The sequence below is a fragment of the Monopterus albus genome, unplaced genomic scaffold (assembly GCF_001952655.1).
Source record: "Monopterus albus unplaced genomic scaffold, M_albus_1.0 scaffold34.1, whole genome shotgun sequence".
NCBI lineage: Eukaryota > Metazoa > Chordata > Actinopteri > Synbranchiformes > Synbranchidae > Monopterus > Monopterus albus.
In genome coordinates this window covers 4,264,847-4,286,587 of record NW_018127914.1, presented here as the reverse complement: position 1 = coordinate 4,286,587, position 21,741 = coordinate 4,264,847, and the positions used below count along the sequence as shown (strand labels likewise).

Below are 21,741 nucleotides of genomic sequence, written 5' to 3'. Positions count from 1 at the left end.
ACCTATGTGTTACAAGGTCAATGCACCATTCTCCACCTATGTGGCCCATGGTTTTCTCTTACATCCTCTCTCCTCTACCATATGAAATGATTAGGTCTCTCTGTGGAACTGAAGGTATATTACTTACTGCTTTTATTGCCCAGTGCCCACCTTTGGACCAGCACTGAGTGTATGGGAAATTACTGTATATGCAAATTGCGTGGAACTGCTGTGGGCAACTGTGTGGGAGTGTAGAAGGGAGAGTGCTGCTGCATGCTTTTGGCCTGCTTACGTGGGTCAGTGTGTGTTCGTGCATATTACATGTGTGCAGATGTTCTGGAAGTGTGTTGATGCTCCATGGGCATACATTTCAGAATGAGATCTTTTTATTTCTCATACGCATACGCAGAACCGATCCATACTTTTTATATTACACTCTTATTGGAGTTGAGGATTGGAGGTGTGAGATTTAATGAGTTTCAGCTCTGAGCCATCCCTGGCTGGAGCTGTTTAACCCTCCCACACAGTCAAACATCACCTCCTTCAGATGCTTCTTAGTACACCTCAGCTAAGCAGCATCTGAACTTGCACTGCAGTAACACTAGATGATTCATTATTGGAGGCTCATTGCAGGTTTCTACAATAGCATTCAAGATGCAGTGTGATGAAGAAAACATATATAGACTTATTTATGTAATGCTCAAGTTTCTGTGAATAAGACTATCTGCAGTGCACATGTGGCTTGAAAGAAATGTTACTGCAAACAGTTAAACATTCTAGCAGGCAGACTACTGCAGGAGGGACATACATTAAAAATGTCAACAATATAGCTCTAAAAACACATTGCTGGATGTTTCTAATCTACATAATATGAATTACGAAAGCCTAATAGCCTTGACACTTGACTCCTGCCTGCTCTGGGTCATGAGCCATCTGCACGCATGCTAAATGAACCAACTAGCAGGCCTAATCAACTGCTACCTGCTTCCTATTCCCTTGGGGTATAATATAATAAATGCTGTTAGTTTGAGCGTGATGTCTTAGTATGCAAACATCATATCCCACAGTAACTCCTCAATGGCAAAGGGGGTTTGTGTTAGTTGAGGTTTTATCAGGCTTCTCACAGGTTGAGCGTAAACCTTCAATCAGATTTGCGTGTTTATTCACAGTAAATGAGACTGAGACACAGTGATGGGCGGGGATTCGTCCAAAAGATTGAAGCAAAATGTCTGAAAATGCCAAATGCAGAACCTACCATCCAAAATCCATCACTGTTTAAGGTCTTCAGGTAACTGGGTAAAATTGAAATACACTAGATACGAAGCTGCTAGGTTTAAGTAATGCATGAAGTGGCAGGTTTAGATTAGAATAATTAAAGAATTAACCTTCCGAATATTAAATCTCTCAGAGAGAAAAGGAAAATGAGATGTCTTATTAACACTTTATAGTCGTTTATCAAAGAAAAATGCAAAATATGTGCAGTGGAGTTGCACCACTTAGCCTCAGCTTTGATAGGTTGTTTTTGGTCTATTAGCAAGACAAAACATTTTTACTCTTTTCTTAAGTGTAACAGATTAAACACTGAACTGAAAAAATACCAACAAACTTATTGAAAATGGCCATTACTTTCAGATTATTTAATTAATTTAGGGCTAAGATCCTGATTATTACATCAGAGAAGTAGCTGCAGTTCTTTGTTTAATACCATGGTAAATTAAATATATTTGGGGTTTGGCCAATTAGTTGGACAAAACACGTAATTTGAAGACATCACCTCTGGTTACAGCAGCCTTTAATGAGCATTTTTCAGTGTTTTCTAACATGCTGTGAAGCAAAACATAAATCAATATTTGTAAGAAACTGCCAGATTTATTAGTTGCAGCTTGACACCTTTGCTGTGGGAATTAAGAAACAACCTTATAATAAAACAAACTTTTATTATAAGGTTGTTTTAGAAAAAAATCATTTAAATAATTAGTACAGAGATGTAAGAGGATGAAAGGCCAGTGAAGTAGCAGAAGTTGCAAAAGGATTCCAAGAGGCACATGGGGGAACAGACGAGACCTTTGTAAAGACATTAGTGATTCTCAGCTGGGTGTTGAGAGCCGTCTCCCCTTGTTGTCCTCCATCTATCCCTCACTCCCTCTGCTCCGTGTGAAGATTAAAGAAAGTGGCATAAAGGGGAGAGCAGTCCACCTCTAAGCTAGTGTGAAGGGGAAACTTCCCCCAGTACAAAAACTTCTGCTCTTTGCGCTTTGCTGAAGCATGCCACAGCTCAAATCGGCTTTAAGGAATTAATCCCTGCATTATGGAGAGGGTGAAGTAAACAAATGGGACAGGATGGGGACCTGTGAGTGCCAAACGGCGGGAAGGAATGAAACTGTGAGACAGTGAGGCTTTGTAGGTACAAGCTTGTGTTTCTCCAGAGAAAAAGAGATGTGAAGGTTGTGTGTGCTTGTACATGTGTGAGCGTGTGTGTGTAAAGAAGAAGCGTGAGCTGAAGAGGTAAAAACAGGAAGGGAGACTGAATGAAGGAAATGAAGCAGCAAAAGGCCGTTGAGTCCTCTGGGACGCTCCTAGGAGAAGCCATAGCCTTTTTGTTGCATGATCTTAAACCCCCTCTCCGTCTCTCATATGTCCAGCTTATTGCCGGCTTTGTCTTTCCCAGCTTTATTCAACCACTTCGCCCCTGTGGCAAAGAGTCATTGTGTGCAAATCCTTCTCCTGCTGCCTTTTATGCTTTCCTTTCTCCCTTTCTCATCCTATCTCTCTACTGAGAGGCACTTAGATAAGGCCCAGGGTTCAGTTTGACGAAATTAGAGCTTCCCACTGAGCTGAGATTAAACTGTTAGTGACCGAGCAGACAACTTCTCTCACTCAGTGGCTGGCTGGCACAGAGTTTCCATCTCTTTTTGACAGTTTAAACACCTGTCTGTCTGTCTGTTTCCCAAGACTCCCCATAAGTGGACTTCGTCTCTCTCTGCTTCTCTGCTTGTTGCCCATCGTTGTCTTGCCATGTCTGCCGTCTATCATTGCTCTGGACTTTTCTACACGATATTTATCCACACATCTTCCCTCTGTCTCACATCACAGTGACACAAATCAGTTTCTCTTATTCCATTCTTGTTAAATTGTAGGTATGCTGTTTTGTACTGCATACCTGTCTCTGTCTGCCCGTCATTTTATCCCCCGAGTATAAAAGATTTACAGCAGCATTCTGGTGTTTGTTTGTTTTACTCCACAATCCCTCCTAATGAGATGAGCCAAGCAGGACACCCAGCCTTTGACCTCTAGGTGTTAGCACAGGGCCGAGCTGACAAAACAAAGGGACTTTTGCAGTCCTGTGCTGCCACTTTGTGGTATATGTGATAACCGCTGTCAGGATTGTTGTGTCACCGTTCCAGCTGTGGGAAGCAAGTACAACAACTCAAATACTGAGCAATATTTAAAGTACATGTACTTGTCAAGTTTGTTTTAACCTCACTTGACTGTTTCTCCATTTCATTTACCTCACAGCTATAGTTACTTTTCTGATAAAGATTAAACATTTGAGATGTAAAATATTTGCTGATAATTTTTTTCCTTTGCTTTAATTTTAATCCTTTCAGGTAGATCATTAGATCTACTTTAGAAGGCATTATTTATATATTTAGGAAACTACAGATTATAATATGGTAGACCAAAATCATAGTATAAATAAAGATATTATTGGAACCTTTTAAAGTTCAAATTCAAACTTTGCATTAATTAAAAAAAACTTGTACCACATTTGATTTGTTTAGGTAAAAACTGTTTGAAAAGAAGCATTACAATGTAGGTATCCGATGTTTGATACTGTAGTTGTTGGATATTATATGATATTCCTACTCTTATTTTTCTTAACCTTTCTCTCATCATAGCACTGCATTCATTCCTCTTTCGCTTATTCTCTTCTCATTGCTCTTCTTCCCCCCAAATGTTTAACCCATCATTTCCATCTAATTGGATAGTTCTACAGTTTTCATAAAAATAATAAATTCAAAAAGTCATTTAAAAACCTCGCTGCTTGTCTGTACCCTCCATCTCCTAATCTCTTTCACGTTCTCCTCACTCCTTCCAGCTGAGCCCCAGAGTCTCAGCGATGAAGGAAAAGATGTGTGTGTCCTCCAAGATGGCTTTGGCAGTGGGTTTCCCCGCACCGTGCCCGCTACGGGTGTCTACTCTGACCATCAGAGGCTGACGCTGCACATGGCTGCTGCCCACCCCGTACTGCAAGGCAGCACAGTACTTCAGGGTGTGCAGAGGCACTACACGATCATCGTGATCTGCTGTCAGAAGCAGGACAGCAGGGTAGGGAGGACCAGAGTAAGGTGGCTGGGGCAGATTATGAAGAGGAGAATACCTGAGGAAAGGATAAGAAAGATGTTTGGAAAGAAAAATGTGAGGAAACTCTATTGTTAAGAAAAAGAAGAGAGAATAAGGGAATGATGCCAGAACTGAATGTGTGATCCAACTACTCTGCTTTTTGACAAGTGGGTGAGTGTAAAGCTGGGAACAGATCTTGATATTATTGAAGGAGTAACTGCCTGACACACAATGACTAGTTACTGACATGCAGAGATTTTTGTTTAGTCTTGAGATTCAGGCAGATAAAAATCTTGCAAAACTGAGTAAATAAAGGACAAGCCACGATGGCGACTATAAATAGAGACGTGCCGCTCGGCAGCTACCAATAATCCAGTAGGAGGATCGGTTCTCATGTGCAGCTATACCAAAATAGAAATGGATGTCCATCAGAAGCAGTTTGCCTGGCAAACTGCAGAGAGAGCTGAAGGTGAGTCAGTTATACAGTGAACTTCACAAGAGTTGTTGTGCACTGAAACCTGATGGGCTATATTATACAATAATTCTCACTTGCCACTATTATTTTAGTTTTCACCCAATTAAAAAAAACATTACTGCCATATAGAATCAGTGTTTCTAATTCTGGTGGTAAAACAAACATTTTGCATGTTATTTCACAATATCCAAAATCTGAACTATAACTGCAACAATGACAGTCCTAAAGCATTTCCAGTTATAATGTTATTCTCATGCAAATGTTTTAGTGAGCTATCATGTTTTGTGTGTGTGTTTCATACTTGATGAGCCACTTGAACTGCTCCGCGTCATCAGAACAGCCGTAGTCGGTGGTCCAGGCGTGGCCGATGGTGAATTTGTGGAACTTCAGCATGTCCATCACCCCCACTTTTGCCACAACGCAGCCGAACAGGTCCGGGCGCTGGTTCACGCAAGCCGCTGTGTGTATTTAAAATTTGTGTTATAGATTTAATTTGCATCTGAACACACACTCACACTCAACACAATCAATTCTAAACTTCCACTTACTGTACACACCAAGGAAGGCAGCATTAGTTGAGTTTATGCCATGCCATTTGGCAGCCAGTCTTTGGTCAATGGTGTGACTAAGTACTGTTTAATGTGCTGTTTAATAGCTAAATTAATTACAGCTATGCGAATAACTGCTGTTAGATCAAGTTGACATTAGCAATTATGACAATGATGTACAATACTATAAAGAACCTAAAGCATTGTGATAAATGCAGCTGAAACTTACAATGAACCAGTAATCTCAGCTTTTAGGTTGAGGTGAGTCTTTTTGCAAAAATGTGGAGCTGTGCAGTATGTGTACTGTTAGTGCCCTCATGGGTTAAATTGCACAGAAGTTGGAGCTGAGCTGTTAAATTGGGGAGCTAAAGTTCCATTACCAGATTTCTGTTATAAAAAATAATGGGCAGGGTTCCCTTAACTTAAAATTTTCAACTCCTGAGTGCACCTCATAATGGACAGCTGCAGGGTACACCTTTAAAACCATTTGGTTTTCTCTTGCTCTCTCTTCCCCGCAGGCATTATCACTAGATTCCCCAGTAATTACATAGACACATAAACACACACACAGCTGATCCTGTACTTACCCACTAGCAGCCCTCCATTAGAGCCTCCGTTGATAGCGATGCGGCTGGCGGTGGTGTATTTTTCCTGGATCAGATACTCTGCTGCACACTGGAAGTCATCAAAGCAATTCTGCTTGTTCCCTAAAGTACCAGCTACAAACACATGACAGTAAAGTTTGTGTCAATGCCAAATTAAACTCTACAAAAATCATGTTTAATGTTTTCAAAGTAACACTATCTCTCTGACAGCCTCCTCATGCCTTTTGGCTTGTTATATGTTTGTACCTTTGTGCCAGGTGAGGCCGTATTCTCCGCCCCCTCTGATGTTGGCCACTGCCAGAATCCCTCCCAGGTGTCTCACATATAGCAAGTAAGCAACACTTGAACGAGGCAACAAACAGAGGCAAGAAATAAAAGCATGTATGTACTGATGAATGCATTTACATCAACATCCAATCATTTACAGTGTTTTTTCCCCTGTACAAGTCAGTAGCTGCTATGTTTACAGCAGTGGCAGGAACAAGCCTGCAGCTAACGCGCCATCTAAAGAAATGTACTCTTCACTCAGAAATTCCCTTCCCACTCTTATGTACTGTAAGCTTACTGGTGAATGCTATAATATACTGTATGTTTACACTGTGTGAAACACATTTTGACAATGATAATTTCCCCCAAAAATTGTGGTTTTAGATTTAGGAAATTCTATACTAACAAAATATCTATTCTGAAACCGTGACTTATTTGTTTGTTTACAATGCCATGACTACTACAGACGACATCCTAACCTAGAGGATACACATAGCATGAGAGCACCAAACTAGCGAGGACAATTAGGTTCTGCTGGTACATCCATTATTCTGACAGGCACCAGTTTGTAAGAGGTTATCTGTGTCTGCTTACCTTTGTCAGAAAATTGCTCTTACTTTTATTGTACTTACTTGTAGTATGGCTGAATGGACGCCTCAAATCCTCCGTAGCCATAAAGGAAAACAGGATGAGTGCCATCCCTCTTTAGGCCCTTAGCATGAACTAAGAACATGGGGATCTTAGTTCCGTCCCTACTAGGATAAAATACCTGAAAATATATTAGAATAAGTAGGTGAATTATTTTAAAAGGAATATTTTTTGGTTAGTCTAAAAGAAGCTGGTCATACTGACAATTTACCACTTCCTCAACCATGCTGAATACAATTGTGGAAAATCCGCTCCTGTATATAAATATGTAGATGTCATAACAACAGCAACATGAAATGGAAACTGGAATATAACAGCACAGTGAAAGAGTAGCGGAGACATATGGCCTACAGAAATTGAGAAGGTCAGTGTTATTTTCATCAACGATCACTGTGACAAAAAATATTATTTTTAACAACAAAAGTGAGACTAAAACTGAACAAAAAGTAATCTTTGAAAACAAGGACTATAATGAAATGTATCAGTTTGATATTTTTGTGTTACTATCACAAGTAAAATCTAAAATGTCAGCTTCTCTTCTCACACACAGTCGGCACTGCTTTGGTCTAAGTGAGTATGAATCCATCTTGTACATCATGGAGCCTCTACGTGAACAAATAAACAGCCTCTTCCACAAACTCTGTAGCCTCGACATGCTTAGAAGATGTAAATATTAAAAATTCTGGACAAAAATTTGACTAAAATGTCAATAACATAAACTAGACTAAAACTAACAAAAGATAACAATTTGGCCAAATCTAATATACATTTCTGTCAAAAGACTAAATCAAACTCAGGCGCTAAAATTTTGGCCAAATCTAATATACATTTCTGTAAAAAGACTAAATCAAACCACTGGAGACGACAAGTCAACGAAACACTGAGGAATCTACCTGGGTTGTCTGATATTCCTCTTGCTTGATTCCTTTCACCTCCACCTCCCTGAACACACTGGGCTGTGGGTTCAACTCACTGAGATCACAGTGGTAAATGATACCTGTGTACCAAAAACCAAAGGCCACATGGGTTAGGCTATGGTATGTACAGGACATTTTATTAACTGCTTGGTTGTTTTTAGATGATGTAAGGCCTACAGTTACAGTAAGATGGCCTATTTTATTTGGTCTTTTTAAACTAACACTTAAATGTAGTTTTTCCGACAGTTGATGTATTATATCAAGTAGCAGAAGTTGCCTTTATAAAATGACAGGTTGACCTGGTGTAGTGAAGGATGTGAACTTGTAGAAGAACTCTGAGTGTTTCTTCTTGCAGCTCACACCAGCCACTGTGCCAACATCCAGTGGCAAGTCCCTGACCACTTGGCCTGTAGACAGCTCGTACACCTGCAGGATATCCTTCACATCATGGACATAGTTGACCAGCAGGTGGTGCTGGTTCACACAGGAGACAAAGCCTGCAGAAGGGCATAAAGAGGAAAGTTAAAAATGAATATAAAGGTATGTAGCTGTTGTTTTTAAATACTATTTTAAAAGCAGACTGTATCCTTGTCTGTCGTCCTTTCCATATTACTGCTAAGTTTCCTCTCTACTAAGTTGCCTCATTTATCTTGATCCTGGGATGAAGTCAAACAAACTGCTATAGATTGAAGATGACCTTACTGATGAACTCAGTTAACTGGAATATTACTATATAGACAGAGCACAGTGATTTAATGAATGCAGGTATGGACTGTGAATCCTTATGTTTGTAACCTGACCTCATCATCAGCCAGCAGGGGGCAGACTAATGATGTCTGTACAATAATCAATGCAAGACTATTGCAAATTCAGTGGTGCTGCAGAAGCTGCCTTCTCTTGGTTACTGTGTTTATTGAACACAACAACCAGCAATCCATATATGGATTTTGCCTTTCACTGCTGTCAGTATTGAGAGAAGGACAATGTAGGGAAGAAGGATGAATCAGAGACTATCCTTGCTGTCACTGATGTTATACTCAACAGTTTGACAGCAACCACCACCAAGAGGGCACACTCTTGAGGAGCTCTGGTGTAAAGAACTGATATTGCACCTATTTTATGACAGGTATAAGTGCTGGGCCGGCCCAAAACAGCCATATTATGGAAGAGAGAAGACGCTCTTAACAGTTAGCAATAGGGCCAAAACGCTGCCAATTACTTGTGCATGGACCATTAGCAGAAATGTTATATTATCATACAAGCTCTCTACTGTGAGTTGTATAAACTGACTATGTTACCATGGAAACAGCTGTTGTTGCTGTATACAGGTCAGACGGGAATACATCGAAGGACATTGATGTTTCGATCAATCAGTGGAAATTGCTGTTTGTCTCACTGATGTCTAGATACTGTTACCATGAACTGAATGACTCTGTCTTCTTTGTTTTTTTTTTTATTTATCAAAATGCTTATGAACCAAGTTTCACTTTTTGATCAGAGTTCCCTCTGACGATGATCTTTAACCACAGATGCAGAACTTCAGTTGTAGTGGTCAGACTGTCATCGAAAACATTAGGACAGAAATTTGATGAAAAGGTGTTTTGCAAGATCTGTGGTGCTGAAATGTGGAACTACGATCCCAAGTTTATGTCCTTTACGTATTTGTAAACTTTGATGGCGTTTCAGAGACTCTAACACGAACGTCTGTCACAAATCACCGGTATAATTGCTCTATGAACTCTGACGTTATATTTCTCCTGTGAAGAACTAACACATAGGGACTCCATCACTGATCTTGTCTTTGACGTTAACGCTAGTGAAATTTCCATTTAGACTCACCCAGGACATCCTTGTCATGCTGTGGTATGAGGGTAGTCCAATGCTGTCTGTCTGGTTTCTGGATGTCGATGTTGATGACACAATACCGAGGAGAATCCAAGTTGGAGCGAAATGTGAATACAGTTCCTTCACTAGTGATATAAGAGTACTGGGCGTCAAAGTTGTCCACAAGTTTGACCCATGGTAGCAGGCCTAGGGAAGAGGATGAATAAAATTAGAAAAAACTCAATATAAAAGATAAACCATGTTATTTTTCTCTCTCTATCATTAACCACTGGGAAATGTAACCAATTAAACCCATAGCATAGGCCAAAACCGCTACCCCTCCAGTCCACCTAAATTAGAGTGGCCTGTAAAAACCAATAACACATTTTCACAATACTCTGAAAAGTGTCAAAATTCCTGTTTATCTGGAAGATATTTTTCAAGCCACAAAGTGACTTTTGAAATCTCAGCATATGGTGAAGTAACCACTGAGTCACTGGCACCAGCTGCTCTTCCACTGATACAAAACAGTTAGTGCATCTTGTGCCATGTAGCTATAGAGATATCATCTACTGCAGCTTGAAAATGTGCACTGCAGAAAAAGTGGTGAGGAATTCACTGAATCCATGTTTGATAGTTGCATGTAATCTATTTTTAATGCAGCCATAAAAGTGGCATATATTCATATACTGCATATGTTAACAATATTGAAATACAAAAATATAGAGAAAAGAAACCCAGTACGAAAGTGACAAGACACAAATTTGACAGGTCATTTTCTTGCTGTAGCCCCTGTACCGCTAGTAATTGTTATTAAAGCAGTAAGGATTCAGGAAATTACAGCCAACTGTTTTGATAATTTATTGATCGTTTAGGTAAATTTCCAAGGAGCATTCTGTGCTTCGAGCTTCTGCAAAAAAAAAAAAAAAAAGAGATTTTGCTGTATTTCTTCATCATGTACCACTGTAAACTAAATATCTTTGGGTTAGGACTTTTTAGATTTGCACACATAACAGAAAAACTACCAATCTCATTCACATTGGGGATCCATGCTTGCAAATTTTCACTTTGAAAATCTAGTTCAAGGCTGGTCTTACATCACTTTAACATCATTTCACATAGATCCAGTACAAATATCTCAATGCAAACCTCAAATCTCACTCAGTACATGCAAACCCCATGCAAAAAAATGTGAGAATTGTTTCTGGTTGGTTTTATGAAGTGCTCCAATCATAGAACGTAAGATGAAGGCAAAACTTTTGACCTGTGATGCCACTGGGGAGCTGCTGAAGGTCACAATACCACAGCTGGTTGACAGGCTCGCAGCCTTCAGTGATGGACATAATAGCATATCTTCCATCATCAGAAATCTGGAATATGAATATAGGTAGGAAGGAGAGAAAGGCCTGATTATGTGAACATAGCATTTGGTATAACAGATTCAGAATTGCTCTCAGCTCCTATAGACAGCCATGACACACTCATCTTAACTACCCAGGCAGGTCAAGATTACTACAGACTTACAGTTACTGAGCTTTGCCACTTTGGATTGTCAGGGAACTCTGCAACCAGAATGTCCTCTGACTGTTTGGTGCCAAGCACGTGGTAGTAGAGCTTCTGATTGATGTTGCAGGTGGTCTCTGTGCCTTAAGCAAAATACAGATGTTTCAGGGGTTAAGCCTTGATAATTATAAATATAATAATAGTAATGGTATGGTCTAGACATTCTTTGTAAAGTGTCTTAAGATGACTTTTGTTGTGATTTGGCGCTATACAAATAAAACTGAATTAAATTTAATTGAATATATTTTTAACCTCTAGAGTCCTGAGCTTTGGAAACCCAAGCTGTGCGGTCCTCATATGAGGACGCAGGGACTCTAGAGGTTAATGAATTATGTAAATTGTTGTATTGGCGCCTGAGCGCATGGTGTCTCTTCCTAACCATCTGATTTGCCTTCCTGGCTTGGGTAGCAGTTGTAAAAGATGCCCTTTGCATCGTGAGTCCAGGCCAGGCAACTAAATTTAACCCTCTCCAGTACATCAGGCAGTGGCGTGAGGTCATCAGCTTTCATGAAATGTACTGTCACCCAGTCTGAGCCACTGCTACTCAGACCATACGCAAAATATTCACACTCCTCCGATAGACGACCCACTGGATGGAGAGAGGGATAAAGGAAAGAAGGCAGTCAGCACTTTAGATCTTGTCCTACTTATCTGTGTATAGGTGAGATTGTGTACACTGTGAAGTGTTCTGCAGTGTAGCTCACTTTTCAGTGCCACGGTGCCATCGTCAGAGAGTGTATTTGGGTCAAAGAAGACGGAGGCAGGTGCATCCAGAGAGTCCTGCACATACAGCACATCCTGGTTCTGGAGGCCTTTGTTGTGAAAGTAGAAATATCTAAACATAAAAACAGGAAGTAGTCACTGCAAGCATTTTTGTGACTTGAGACCTACAGTTCAGGTGAGTTCCTCTCAGAAGAGAAGTCATTTATCAGTCTGTGCAGTGTCTTTCCATTACATGTCAACTAATACCTTGTCCCCCTTTTGTAAGGGCAGCTGTATTTGGGATAGTCATAGAGCTCAGTGAGGCGCTGGTGGAACTGAGCCCGGACAGAGCACTGCTCCAGGTATGGCATGGTCAGTTTGTTTTGCTCTTCAACAAAGGCCTGTGATACAAAAAGTGAGGAGTGATGAAATTTAGAATGTTTGTGATAAACACAGCTTCAGCTTTCTGCAAGAAATCATCAGATACCATTGTTTCTGCACTATCAGGATCTTCCAGCCATGCATATGGATCACAGATCTTATTGCCATGGTAGTCATCCACCTGTCGCAAAGAAATATAAGTTTAACAGGAACAAACAACAACTGTGTTTAATGTTTTGCATTCAAACAATATTATTGACAAAGAGGATTCTCTTGTGCAATAACATGGTTGTAACTTCCCTTCAACATTTTTAGTGGAACTGCAGAAAATCTGTACTTCTAAATGCCAAATGTGGCATTAATGTTTGACATATTAGCTTGTTGTTTGTCAGCAGTGGAATGTACATTTAGGTGCTTTTCAAACACCGACCTTGATGCACCAATAAGCAGACTGGAGTACAAGTGCCCAACACATACAGGTAACGTGTCCATTCAGTCCATAAGAGGCACCTGGTCAGTGTTCTACTACTTGTTTCCAATAACTGTAGTGAGAAATCATTTTCCATTAGTTTTCTATTAACCCATTGAGACTTGTTAACAACTTTAAGGCTTAGATGATTAACATTAAGCTTAGATATTACCATGCTAAAAAATTGTTAACAGTCTTGGTATATGAGCACTTCGAAGAAATAAGGCCATTTTCCATTTAGACACCAAAGTCCAGTCCACATCACTGTGGCTTGTGGTGAAACAGACCAATTTATGTACTGGCGAATGACATACCCTAAGGACATTTGGATTATTATGGCAAGAGCTGTGTCCAATTTCCTGAGAAACCCTGCATTATTACTCCTGAGAATTTCACCTTAGTTTGGCATCATACAGCACAATCTGAGTTAAAAGGCAAGAATGTTGGATTTGCTAACGTAACATGATGGTTATTTTTTGAGGCAGCAGCGGAGAATAGCAATATTTGGTAAAGGACATTGATACAGATGTTTGTTTTTCTCTTATAGAGCATGTTAAAACGGCTTGTGTGGCCCACGCTATAGTCTCATTATGATGGTTGTGACTGGTTGTTTTGAGAGTACATACTGTAACGGTGGCCGGGTTGAAGGAGTCACAGGCACATCTTGTCTGTTTGTGCTGTGTTAGGCTGCTATTTTATTGAACACACAGCAACACAGAACACACTGAACGCACTCTTAAAAATCCCACTATAGGCTCTACTCTATTATAAAGCCACGTCCGGTTCTTTCAAACCAGGAACTCAGTGAGACGAAGCGGACCACTTGAGTATATAAAAAATATAGCAGCTGACCAGAGCAGTAGTCAAAACATGGAGAAAATTAAAGTGTGTGGCTGTTGATTAGTGGTGTGTATCTAAAAACATACAGGACATTCAGGGACATGTCCGAACAGTAAGCCTCGGAAGATATTATGATTAAGATTACGGCTGAACATATCACGCTACTAGCAATATTCATCTGCCGGCAGACTCTTCAATCTAGTTGACCTTGGCCTAGATGCAGCCTGCAGAACTCATGACAATGAACTGAGCACCCAACAGCCTGAGCTAGACATCCTGTCTGCCTTACACATTTCTAGACAACAAATCCCTAAATATCTACCTAACTAAGAAAATACCTAACAGCACCAACCCTGAACTATATATCTCCTGCCCAGAGGCACATTACAGGGGAACCACACCAGGTGCTTCTCCCCTCGGGCATTTTGGGAGACCCCACCAAGTGTTTCTCAACTCCAGCACTACAATACATACATACTGTACACTGTGTAGAGTCACTGTTGTGAGGGTCTCCTCTGTTCCTCTTTTAGATATGTCCTCATTTTTAAGACGTTTCCTTTTTGTATTACATAACTTTGTAGAGTATTCAACAGATACACCACCAATTCAGGCAATGTTTATTTAGCCATTCTACTCTCTAAATCAGGGGTGACCAAATTCCAGTCCTCAAGGACCACTGTCCTGCTTGTTTTCCAACTATCCCTGCCTGACCTACTGCTGATTACCTGGCTCAGGTGTGTTCAGCCAGTCAGAAGCTGGAAGATACCCCTGCTCTAAAAGATCACTCATTAAAATGGTGAATTTATACCGAGGCAAAAGAACAAGTTTCAAACACAGTACCATATATGCTGCGCTCGGCGGGAACTTTAGCTGGAAGTTGTTTACCTTGACGGTTTTATTGTTAGGATTAGAATTAGAGATTCATGTTAACCATAGCACAACTTCTGGGAAAAGTTACCAACTTCGGGGCGAGGTAAATCTTGGTCGCAATCCGCCATCTTGTCTGCGGTCAGGTCCCTCTCATTCATTTAAGCTCTATAAAATTGATGGATGTGTTTGGCTTGGAAACACGGTTTAAGTTATCATGTTAGGAGATAGCATTTGCAGAAAGCATAAACTTAATTTCCTGCCTAACTGAAAAAGTCTTATGGAGCATTATTGAGGTGGGGTGGGGTGAGGTATAAATCAGGGGTTATGACCCTAAGTACTGTTGAAATCCTGGCTACTGCCCTGTACACACCGAATGCAGGGCAACTAAATTTAGCAGAGGAGTGGTCACAATAAAACACACCACAATGAAATTAGCTGGGTTATTACATATGGGCCTAGTATTAGGATATGTTATTATACAGCAGTTGGTGCATATTACCGTAATGTAACGTCTGTATTAATATTGTAGCATTTTGTTCCCCCGGGGCGTTGTTTCGTGGGCTGTTGGTGTTACTGTAACTCGTGCACATAACGTTAGCAAATTCGTGTGACTAATACACCACTCCACTTGCAGGCCTTCAGTTGTTTTTAAAGTTTTGTTTTTGTTTCTCCATTCATTCGTCATTTGGTTTTCTACCCCTCCACCCATTTATGACCTGTCTTTCTTCTTCCTGGTCTCGTGCACCACAGAAATTCACCGAGTGACAGAGAGAGACAAAATAAAAGCACACGGGAATATGGCACTGACCTTGCACTCATCTCTACGGGCAGCCGGGTACTTAAATGCCATCCTACAGTGTTGGTTTGTTTCCCTTTAGATTAGGACACGAGCCCACTTTGTTTTTCTTTTTTACCGGACTAAATGCAACGTCCCGACAAAATTAGTAGAGCCCTGAAGTGAAAGTGAAAGTGTTTTGCACCCCCACCCCTCTCGCTCGCTCGCTCCCTCGCTCACATACGCACGCACGCGTCTGGGCATGTTCCTCAGGAGATAATGCGTCACGAGTTCAGAGCAAGTAATAGAAGACGTTGTGCACATTTTTGTAAATATCCCCCACCACAAAAATTAACTTAAAACGTAACTAAATGAAATACAAGGCAAAAGCCACATCAGAGCGCACGTTGAACCCACTACAGGACACTGCCTGGTAATATCCAGAGATGCTCAAGACCCGTGAAACAAGAGGAAGTTTTTTCACTGTCTGACACTGAAAACTGCAACCTGGGGAGTCATATGCACTGAATCACTTTGAAAGCACCGGTGCTGTTTAGTGTCTTGGGATCAGAATGATGACATTGTTATACCCATGACTTTACAGACCTTTCAAATTCTGTAAGCTCTGATTATTAATTAATCTTTTGTAAGAGGTTAATTAATTTTGTATAACAGACTAATCATTTAGTTTACATCCAAAAAAGTGTGTGTGTGTGTGGGGGGGGGGCAAAATCTCAAATTCCAGGTTTTCAAATTGCTATTTTTGTGTCTGACCATCAGCCCAAGGTCCAAAGATAGCTCATGTACAATTATATAAAACCAAAGCAGAGCAGTTAACTCCTCACATTTGAGAATCTGAAACTTGTAGAACTTGCAAATTTTGATGATCAAAATTGATTATTTGTAGCCAGTTGATTAATCAGCTAATTGATTTCAGTTGTACAGCTCTCACAAAAGGGTATTTCTTACTACTGAGTTGAGACTGAAATAATAAACATGTTATTTATCTTCCTGTTTTTCTCCCTTTCTGTTTTCTTTCCAGGAGGTAGCCTAGCACTTCTGACAGTAAACGAAGTCACTACTAGTAGCACAGTCTTCTGACAACAAAAGCTACAGCCCTACCTCTGCTTGTGTCAGTGATGACACCTGCATTGTGCAATTGGCAGTAAACACAAAATGACACATATTGTACAATACCTAAACCACAAGCACACTGTGTTCTTGTGTTAGGGAACATCCACAGTTTTCAGTGCTAAAACAAAGGTGCAAGATGTTTGCAGTTGAAGGTGTGTACCACCACCTGCCTCCCATCACATGACCACTGAAAATAATTCTCTATCTCATGGAACGGTTCTGTATAGTTACATACAGTATTTGCGCTTCACTTATTTCCTGAGAAACCCGGCATTGTTCCAGTTGTTCAGAAGGTAAATAGTGTTAGCTTTGCCTCATACCATATACCCTTGTCATTTCACTGGATTCATTGTTTGTGTTGTTTCACTAGCTGTATCAGGTTTGAAGTTTAAGCAACATGTTGAGACAGTGTACATCCTGGATTAATACCCCCCATGGTGGAGGGACTAGGACTAAAACACAGAGAGAGAAACAACAAAAACAGAGTTTCGGATCTATAATCTCCCTAATCCAAAAAGATGTGAAAACAACTAGCAAGAAAATGGGGAGGAAAGGAGAGGAAAGATGAAGGACGGGGAGGGACTACTATCAAACTAATTTAGCAAAGGTGATTAAGTGAGACTGGTTTGATGAGAAAATAAGCCATTAGAAGGCTGTTGACCTTGTTTCAGTCTGTTTACCTCTGTTTAATGGTAGTATGTGTATATAATGATTTTACATGACACTATCTAATACAAATGTCATTTCTATAGTTTATACTGGTAAAGCCAATACAATTTCTATTAAAAAGTAAGAGACAAAATATAAACAGAGTACAGATTCATTAAATTAAAAAATTTATAAAAGCTTTGAACCTTTTCATAGGCTATAAAACAAAATGATATTTGATCCACGGTGGATAGGTCATTAATAGTGTTTACAATGCTGATAGTACAATGTATATCTAAGAATATATTTAATAATACTCAAAATTCATTTTGTGATAAAATCACCATGTGACGAAACATTTTTAAAACTTTAACCAGTTAACATTTTTTTACATAATCCGTTCTCTTTGCTACATATTATGCTGCAATTGCCCGAAATTGTCTATGATGACAAATTTCTTAGTATTTTACAATGTGGAAAAGCAACATTGTTCTAAAAAGACACAGCTTAGTGCTAAAGTGGCCAACTTAACCCAGTAATGAATCATGGCTTTGGTAATTACAGAACAACTCTGTGGTAAAATGTGGTTTAATTGGCAGTAATATCTATGGAGGATCCATAATCTTTAGGGCCATTGGGGATGAAAGTGGCCCAGACAAAGCCACAGGCAGATGGGCTGTTAATGGAAGCAGATATTTGGAGCCCCAGACAGCCTGAGCCATCACTGAGCTCTGCAGCGGCCCGACTAGGCTGGCTGGGCTCCTACAGAGGCTCGATTTGGCCCAGCCTGCATGAAGTGCTGCGCAGATGGGCACTAATTGGCTGGAGAGATCCAGGTAGTTTGCCAATCTGTGAAGACAGAGAAATCAGATTAGCCCTGACGACTTACAGGAAAACAGAGTCAGACAGTGTCATCTGAAAGCTGTGATTCTCCAGACTCACCCACTGAGAGAGAGGGACAGAGGAGAGGAAGAGGGAGGGCTTGAGCCGTTGATGTTGTCATAAGTAAGAAAGGTTGGGGTGATAACATCTGTGAATAAAGGTGTGTAAATTACTGGCAGCTTTAAAGGAAAAATGCTTTCTAAAGAATGTGTAAAGAAGAAGAAAAGTCATGTTCTGTGTGTATAGCAACCAGCAATAGCAAAGTCACAGATACCCATATTTGTGTTTTGTGAATGGAAAAAATAAAAAAAAAAAAAAAAAAAAAAAATCCTCCAAATGTAAACATATAAAAATATACAAACACGAGTGTTTGTTCACCCCCATCCTGCTCCCCAACAGATGGTGTAGAGTGCAGCCACTGAAACATTTAATCCATTATTGTTCTGAATATTTAGCTTATCGTCCCAGTTGTCCTTATACAATCGTACACAAACCACCTCCTAACCTTAGCCTAATCCTGGGCTTACCGCTGCTCTGACGCCAATATCTTTGGCTCTGAGCTCACATCCATATTGTAACATAACTGCGAATTGTATTCCATAAGCTTTACATTTTACCAATTGGCAATATACAGATTTGAGATTTTATTGAGAAAGCATAACAAAAGGCTTGGGGGAGATTTGAAGAACATGTTTACAACTGCTGGCTCCTGCGGCTGCTTTCCAGCAGGATTTAATTTGTGGTTGCCAAAAATGTTAATATTTTTCTCGCAATTTCTGACTGTGAAATATATGATCCTTTATTTCTGTTTCTCTATGAACAAACACTGAGTGACAACACACTAATTTGAATGATGAACTTCATTGTTACATGTTTTAGTTTATTTCTCATTACCATAATTTCAGGCCCTGTCACTAAAACAAAATACTCGTTTTTTTCCCCTTGACAATCAACAAACATTGTTTTTGAATGTTTATGCACCACCATATTTTTATTAAATAAAAACAGCAGCACAGCCAACCTTAGATTAGTGATAATCAATATAAAAACCATGGTGGTCGTTGCAGTCTGATGCCAGGTATTGATCTGTGGTTAATGTGGGTTTTTTTTTTTCTGCGGTGTGCAGGACGCCGTGGAAACAATAAAAAGGACCAGTGAGATTAAGTCAATTAGGGGGCTGATTGTTATCCAGAAGACGAGAAGAAGAAGAAGATTAAATGAGGAGATTTAGGTCAAAGTGGTGATGTCCAGAGGAAGGAAGAAGGAGGGGCAGCATAAAGGAGGAGGGCAAAGAAAAGGTGGGAGGAGGACAACCAAGGATTCGGGTCAGAGAAACTGATCGCTGTTGCATGGGAGGTTGCTTCAGCCTGGGTAAGAGAGAGCTTGATTTCTGGAAAGACTGTGTCGGATTGACCCAAAGAGCAAGGCGCAGTGTCACCTAGCGTACTTCACCTGATTTCCAAGTAGGCACACCTGTCTGGAGAGTTTCTTTGTCTGTCTGGACTTCTGAATCAGCACTGGCTCTTCTGATATTTGTTTTCTATCCTCTCTCTCTGTCTCCCTCTCATCCTATCACCCCTCCTTTTCCAGCCAGCCTAATTAGCAGACATTTTTTTATTGATCCCTGGATTTGGTGCTGAAATCCCCTTCTCTGTCTGCCAGACAGATCTTAGCTAAAGTCTTTCTCTTTAGCTGGTGGTCTGTGAGACTGGGGAGGGGGGGGAGTACATTGGCCCAACTGTTGACCACAAGCCAAAAGCTTGCAGACTTTGCTAAACTCTTACGTCACCCATTTCTTATCTCTGTTATCCCCATTACACCTGCTTTAAGTATTTCAGTATAGCCTCCCAGTGTCCCCCTCACTCTGCTTTTGTTGAACCATGTGAAGTGGATCTGCTTGTTATTAATTGCCTGTGCTGCTGGAGATGACCAGAGTTGGGGATAATTAGAGCTTTAGGCTAGTAAAGTCTCATTAGTTCAGAAAGTAGGGGGTGGAGATGAACACTCTAACAACTGAGAGGCATGGAAAGATTATAGAAGTATTATTAATTGCAAAGTAGCCACCACACAAGCTAATAAACCGACATCTGCTGGTGCTTGCTGCATCTGCACATTGTTGTACCTTATGTGCACCAGGTTACAACAACAGTAATTTTCTTCCATTTTCTTAGGCATCATTTTTATTATTTTCCCAATCCACAGTTGAATGTCATGCAATATGGGATCACTGCACGGTATTGGAAGAAAGTAACAAAGTGTATAGTACCAATTTTGAGGTACTTTCCTTTCCTTTTCTTTTATTATTCATTTACACCATGTTATACTTCAGTTTCACTACATTTCAGAGGAAAATATCAGCTAGATGTTTAATCAATGATATTTGTTTGACAGGTGTATGTATAAAAAAAAGCCCAAGGTTATAAAAAAAACAATGTATTGTTCAAAATTTTATTTCTAATTTTTCAGACAATCAACAAATTGAGTATTTTTTTATTGTTCTACTGATACTTAGTACTTCTTCCACCACTGCTGTTGCCGTTCCGTTCAGCCTGAAGCTCAAATTTTCAAACTGCATATACTATAAAGAAGTTATGCTTGTTGTTACTGAATGTGATCAAACGGAGACTACACGTTGCAGTAATGCAATGCATGCTGGTAGTGTGCACCTGCATGTCCGACACTGAATGTCACACAATGGCATGAAATGCATTTCATGTTTGTCTGTAGTACTAGGTTGTAGTATTTCCTTGAGACTTGAGATCGAGGAATGTGAAAAGAGACTGCAATTTAATCTGATAAAAAGGATAAGCATTTGAACAGCACTCTCTAGTCACATGCAGCACAAAGGAATCTGGTAGATACATTTGTTTTCAGAGAGAAGTAACTGTTACAAATAGCCTGCGAACTGACACAGTACTATATCAGCCATATGTTCCCCTTCTGCTAACTGATGCACTCCTAAGTGTGACACTTCTAAGCTAAGAGAATCACAGTGTAAGTGTTCAGATACATCACATACATCCTTTGATTAAGATCTTTTAACCACAAATATCTCTCTCAATATGTGCAACGCCTACTCTAAAAGGCTTGTCATGTTTTTTGAAAAAGAAGAAGAGTGTGCCCCACAGAGCATGCACCATATCGGACAAGAGTTACTGGCAACAGCAAGTGTCAATACTCGGAAAAAATAAGCCTCAAATGTTTGTGGTAGTGACACTGACCGGACACTGAGCCCATATAAATATGCCATCCTTTAGTTCCTTTAGTAACATTATCATGAGCAATGCATTTTGCCCGTTGCTTCATCTGGGCTACAGTTTACAGAGTGGCGAGGATTGTATACAAACTACAGAACTAACTGTCTGGAAGTCAAACTATACGTTTACTTCTATTTCAGTAGACTAGAAGCCAATGATTCCGTGTGTAATGTGGGTAACTACAGAAAAAAACAATTCATAACTACTCTAAATACAAATACAAATACAGCTCTAAGATTAAATTAGAAGTGTTGAAAAGTCCCCTATACCTGCCCTCATATAGTTCACATTGTATGCATGGTAAACAGACTGGTGGTGATGTTGCAGATAAGGATGTTGTTTGTTGAAGCCTCTGGCTCGTCCGTCTCCTTCCTTCCTCTTCTGCGATGGCATGTGACCGAGAAGAGGTGTGAAAATGAGATCGGTTATTTTGGTTTGTCACAAGCAGCCTCTGAAAAACTTTGGCATATACTTCAGATGATAATTAGAAAGTGTGAGCTCTCATTTTGCGTTGCCCTTAAAAAGATAAATAGACATGCAAAAGGCTGAAAAAGTATCTTATTTGAAAAGACATCATTCAAAAAGTACTCTACACTTAAATCATGTTGCATTG

At 40.0% G+C, this 21,741-nt stretch overlaps 1 protein-coding gene across 4 annotated transcripts; it reads right to left on the bottom strand.

Annotated features, from left to right (window-relative positions):
- Window positions 1-343: 343 nt before the first annotated feature.
- On the bottom strand, window positions 344-15,525 carry LOC109958730 (prolyl endopeptidase). 4 transcript variants are annotated; one of them, XM_020597607.1, is made up of 16 exons: window positions 14,525-15,210; window positions 12,360-12,434; window positions 12,140-12,273; window positions 11,875-12,005; window positions 11,550-11,759; window positions 11,132-11,253; window positions 10,872-10,977; window positions 9,623-9,814; window positions 8,083-8,280; window positions 7,760-7,863; window positions 6,851-6,987; window positions 6,198-6,292; window positions 5,934-6,065; window positions 5,100-5,256; window positions 4,017-4,360; window positions 344-3,383 (listed from the first exon to the last, which is right to left on the bottom strand). In XM_020597607.1, exons 1-15 carry the CDS (start codon window positions 14,588-14,590, stop codon window positions 4,066-4,068), a joined length of 2,154 nt encoding a protein of 717 aa, XP_020453263.1. In that variant the 5' UTR covers window positions 14,591-15,210; the 3' UTR covers window positions 344-3,383; window positions 4,017-4,065. The 4 variants fall into 4 exon arrangements, with proteins under 4 accessions (XP_020453263.1, XP_020453267.1, XP_020453262.1 ...); XM_020597611.1 differs by lacking the exon at window positions 14,525-15,210 and adding an exon at window positions 15,241-15,525 and having other exon boundaries at window positions 344-4,360; XM_020597606.1 differs by having other exon boundaries at window positions 344-4,360.
- Window positions 15,526-21,741: the final 6,216 nt, after the last annotated feature.

Coding starts and splice junctions, on each gene's coding strand:
- LOC109958730 (XM_020597606.1), bottom strand. CDS start 14,590: ATGAATGAGAGGGACCTGACCGCAGACAAGATGGCGGATTGCGACCAA. Junction 6,293..6,850: donor TCCATTCAGCCATACTACAA/GTAAGTACAATA, acceptor GCCTCGTTCAAG/TGTTGCTTACTTGCTATATG. Junction 4,361..5,099: donor CAGTTCAAGTGGCTCATCAA/GTATGAAACACA, acceptor TCCTTTCCTCAG/GTATTCTCCTCTTCATAATC.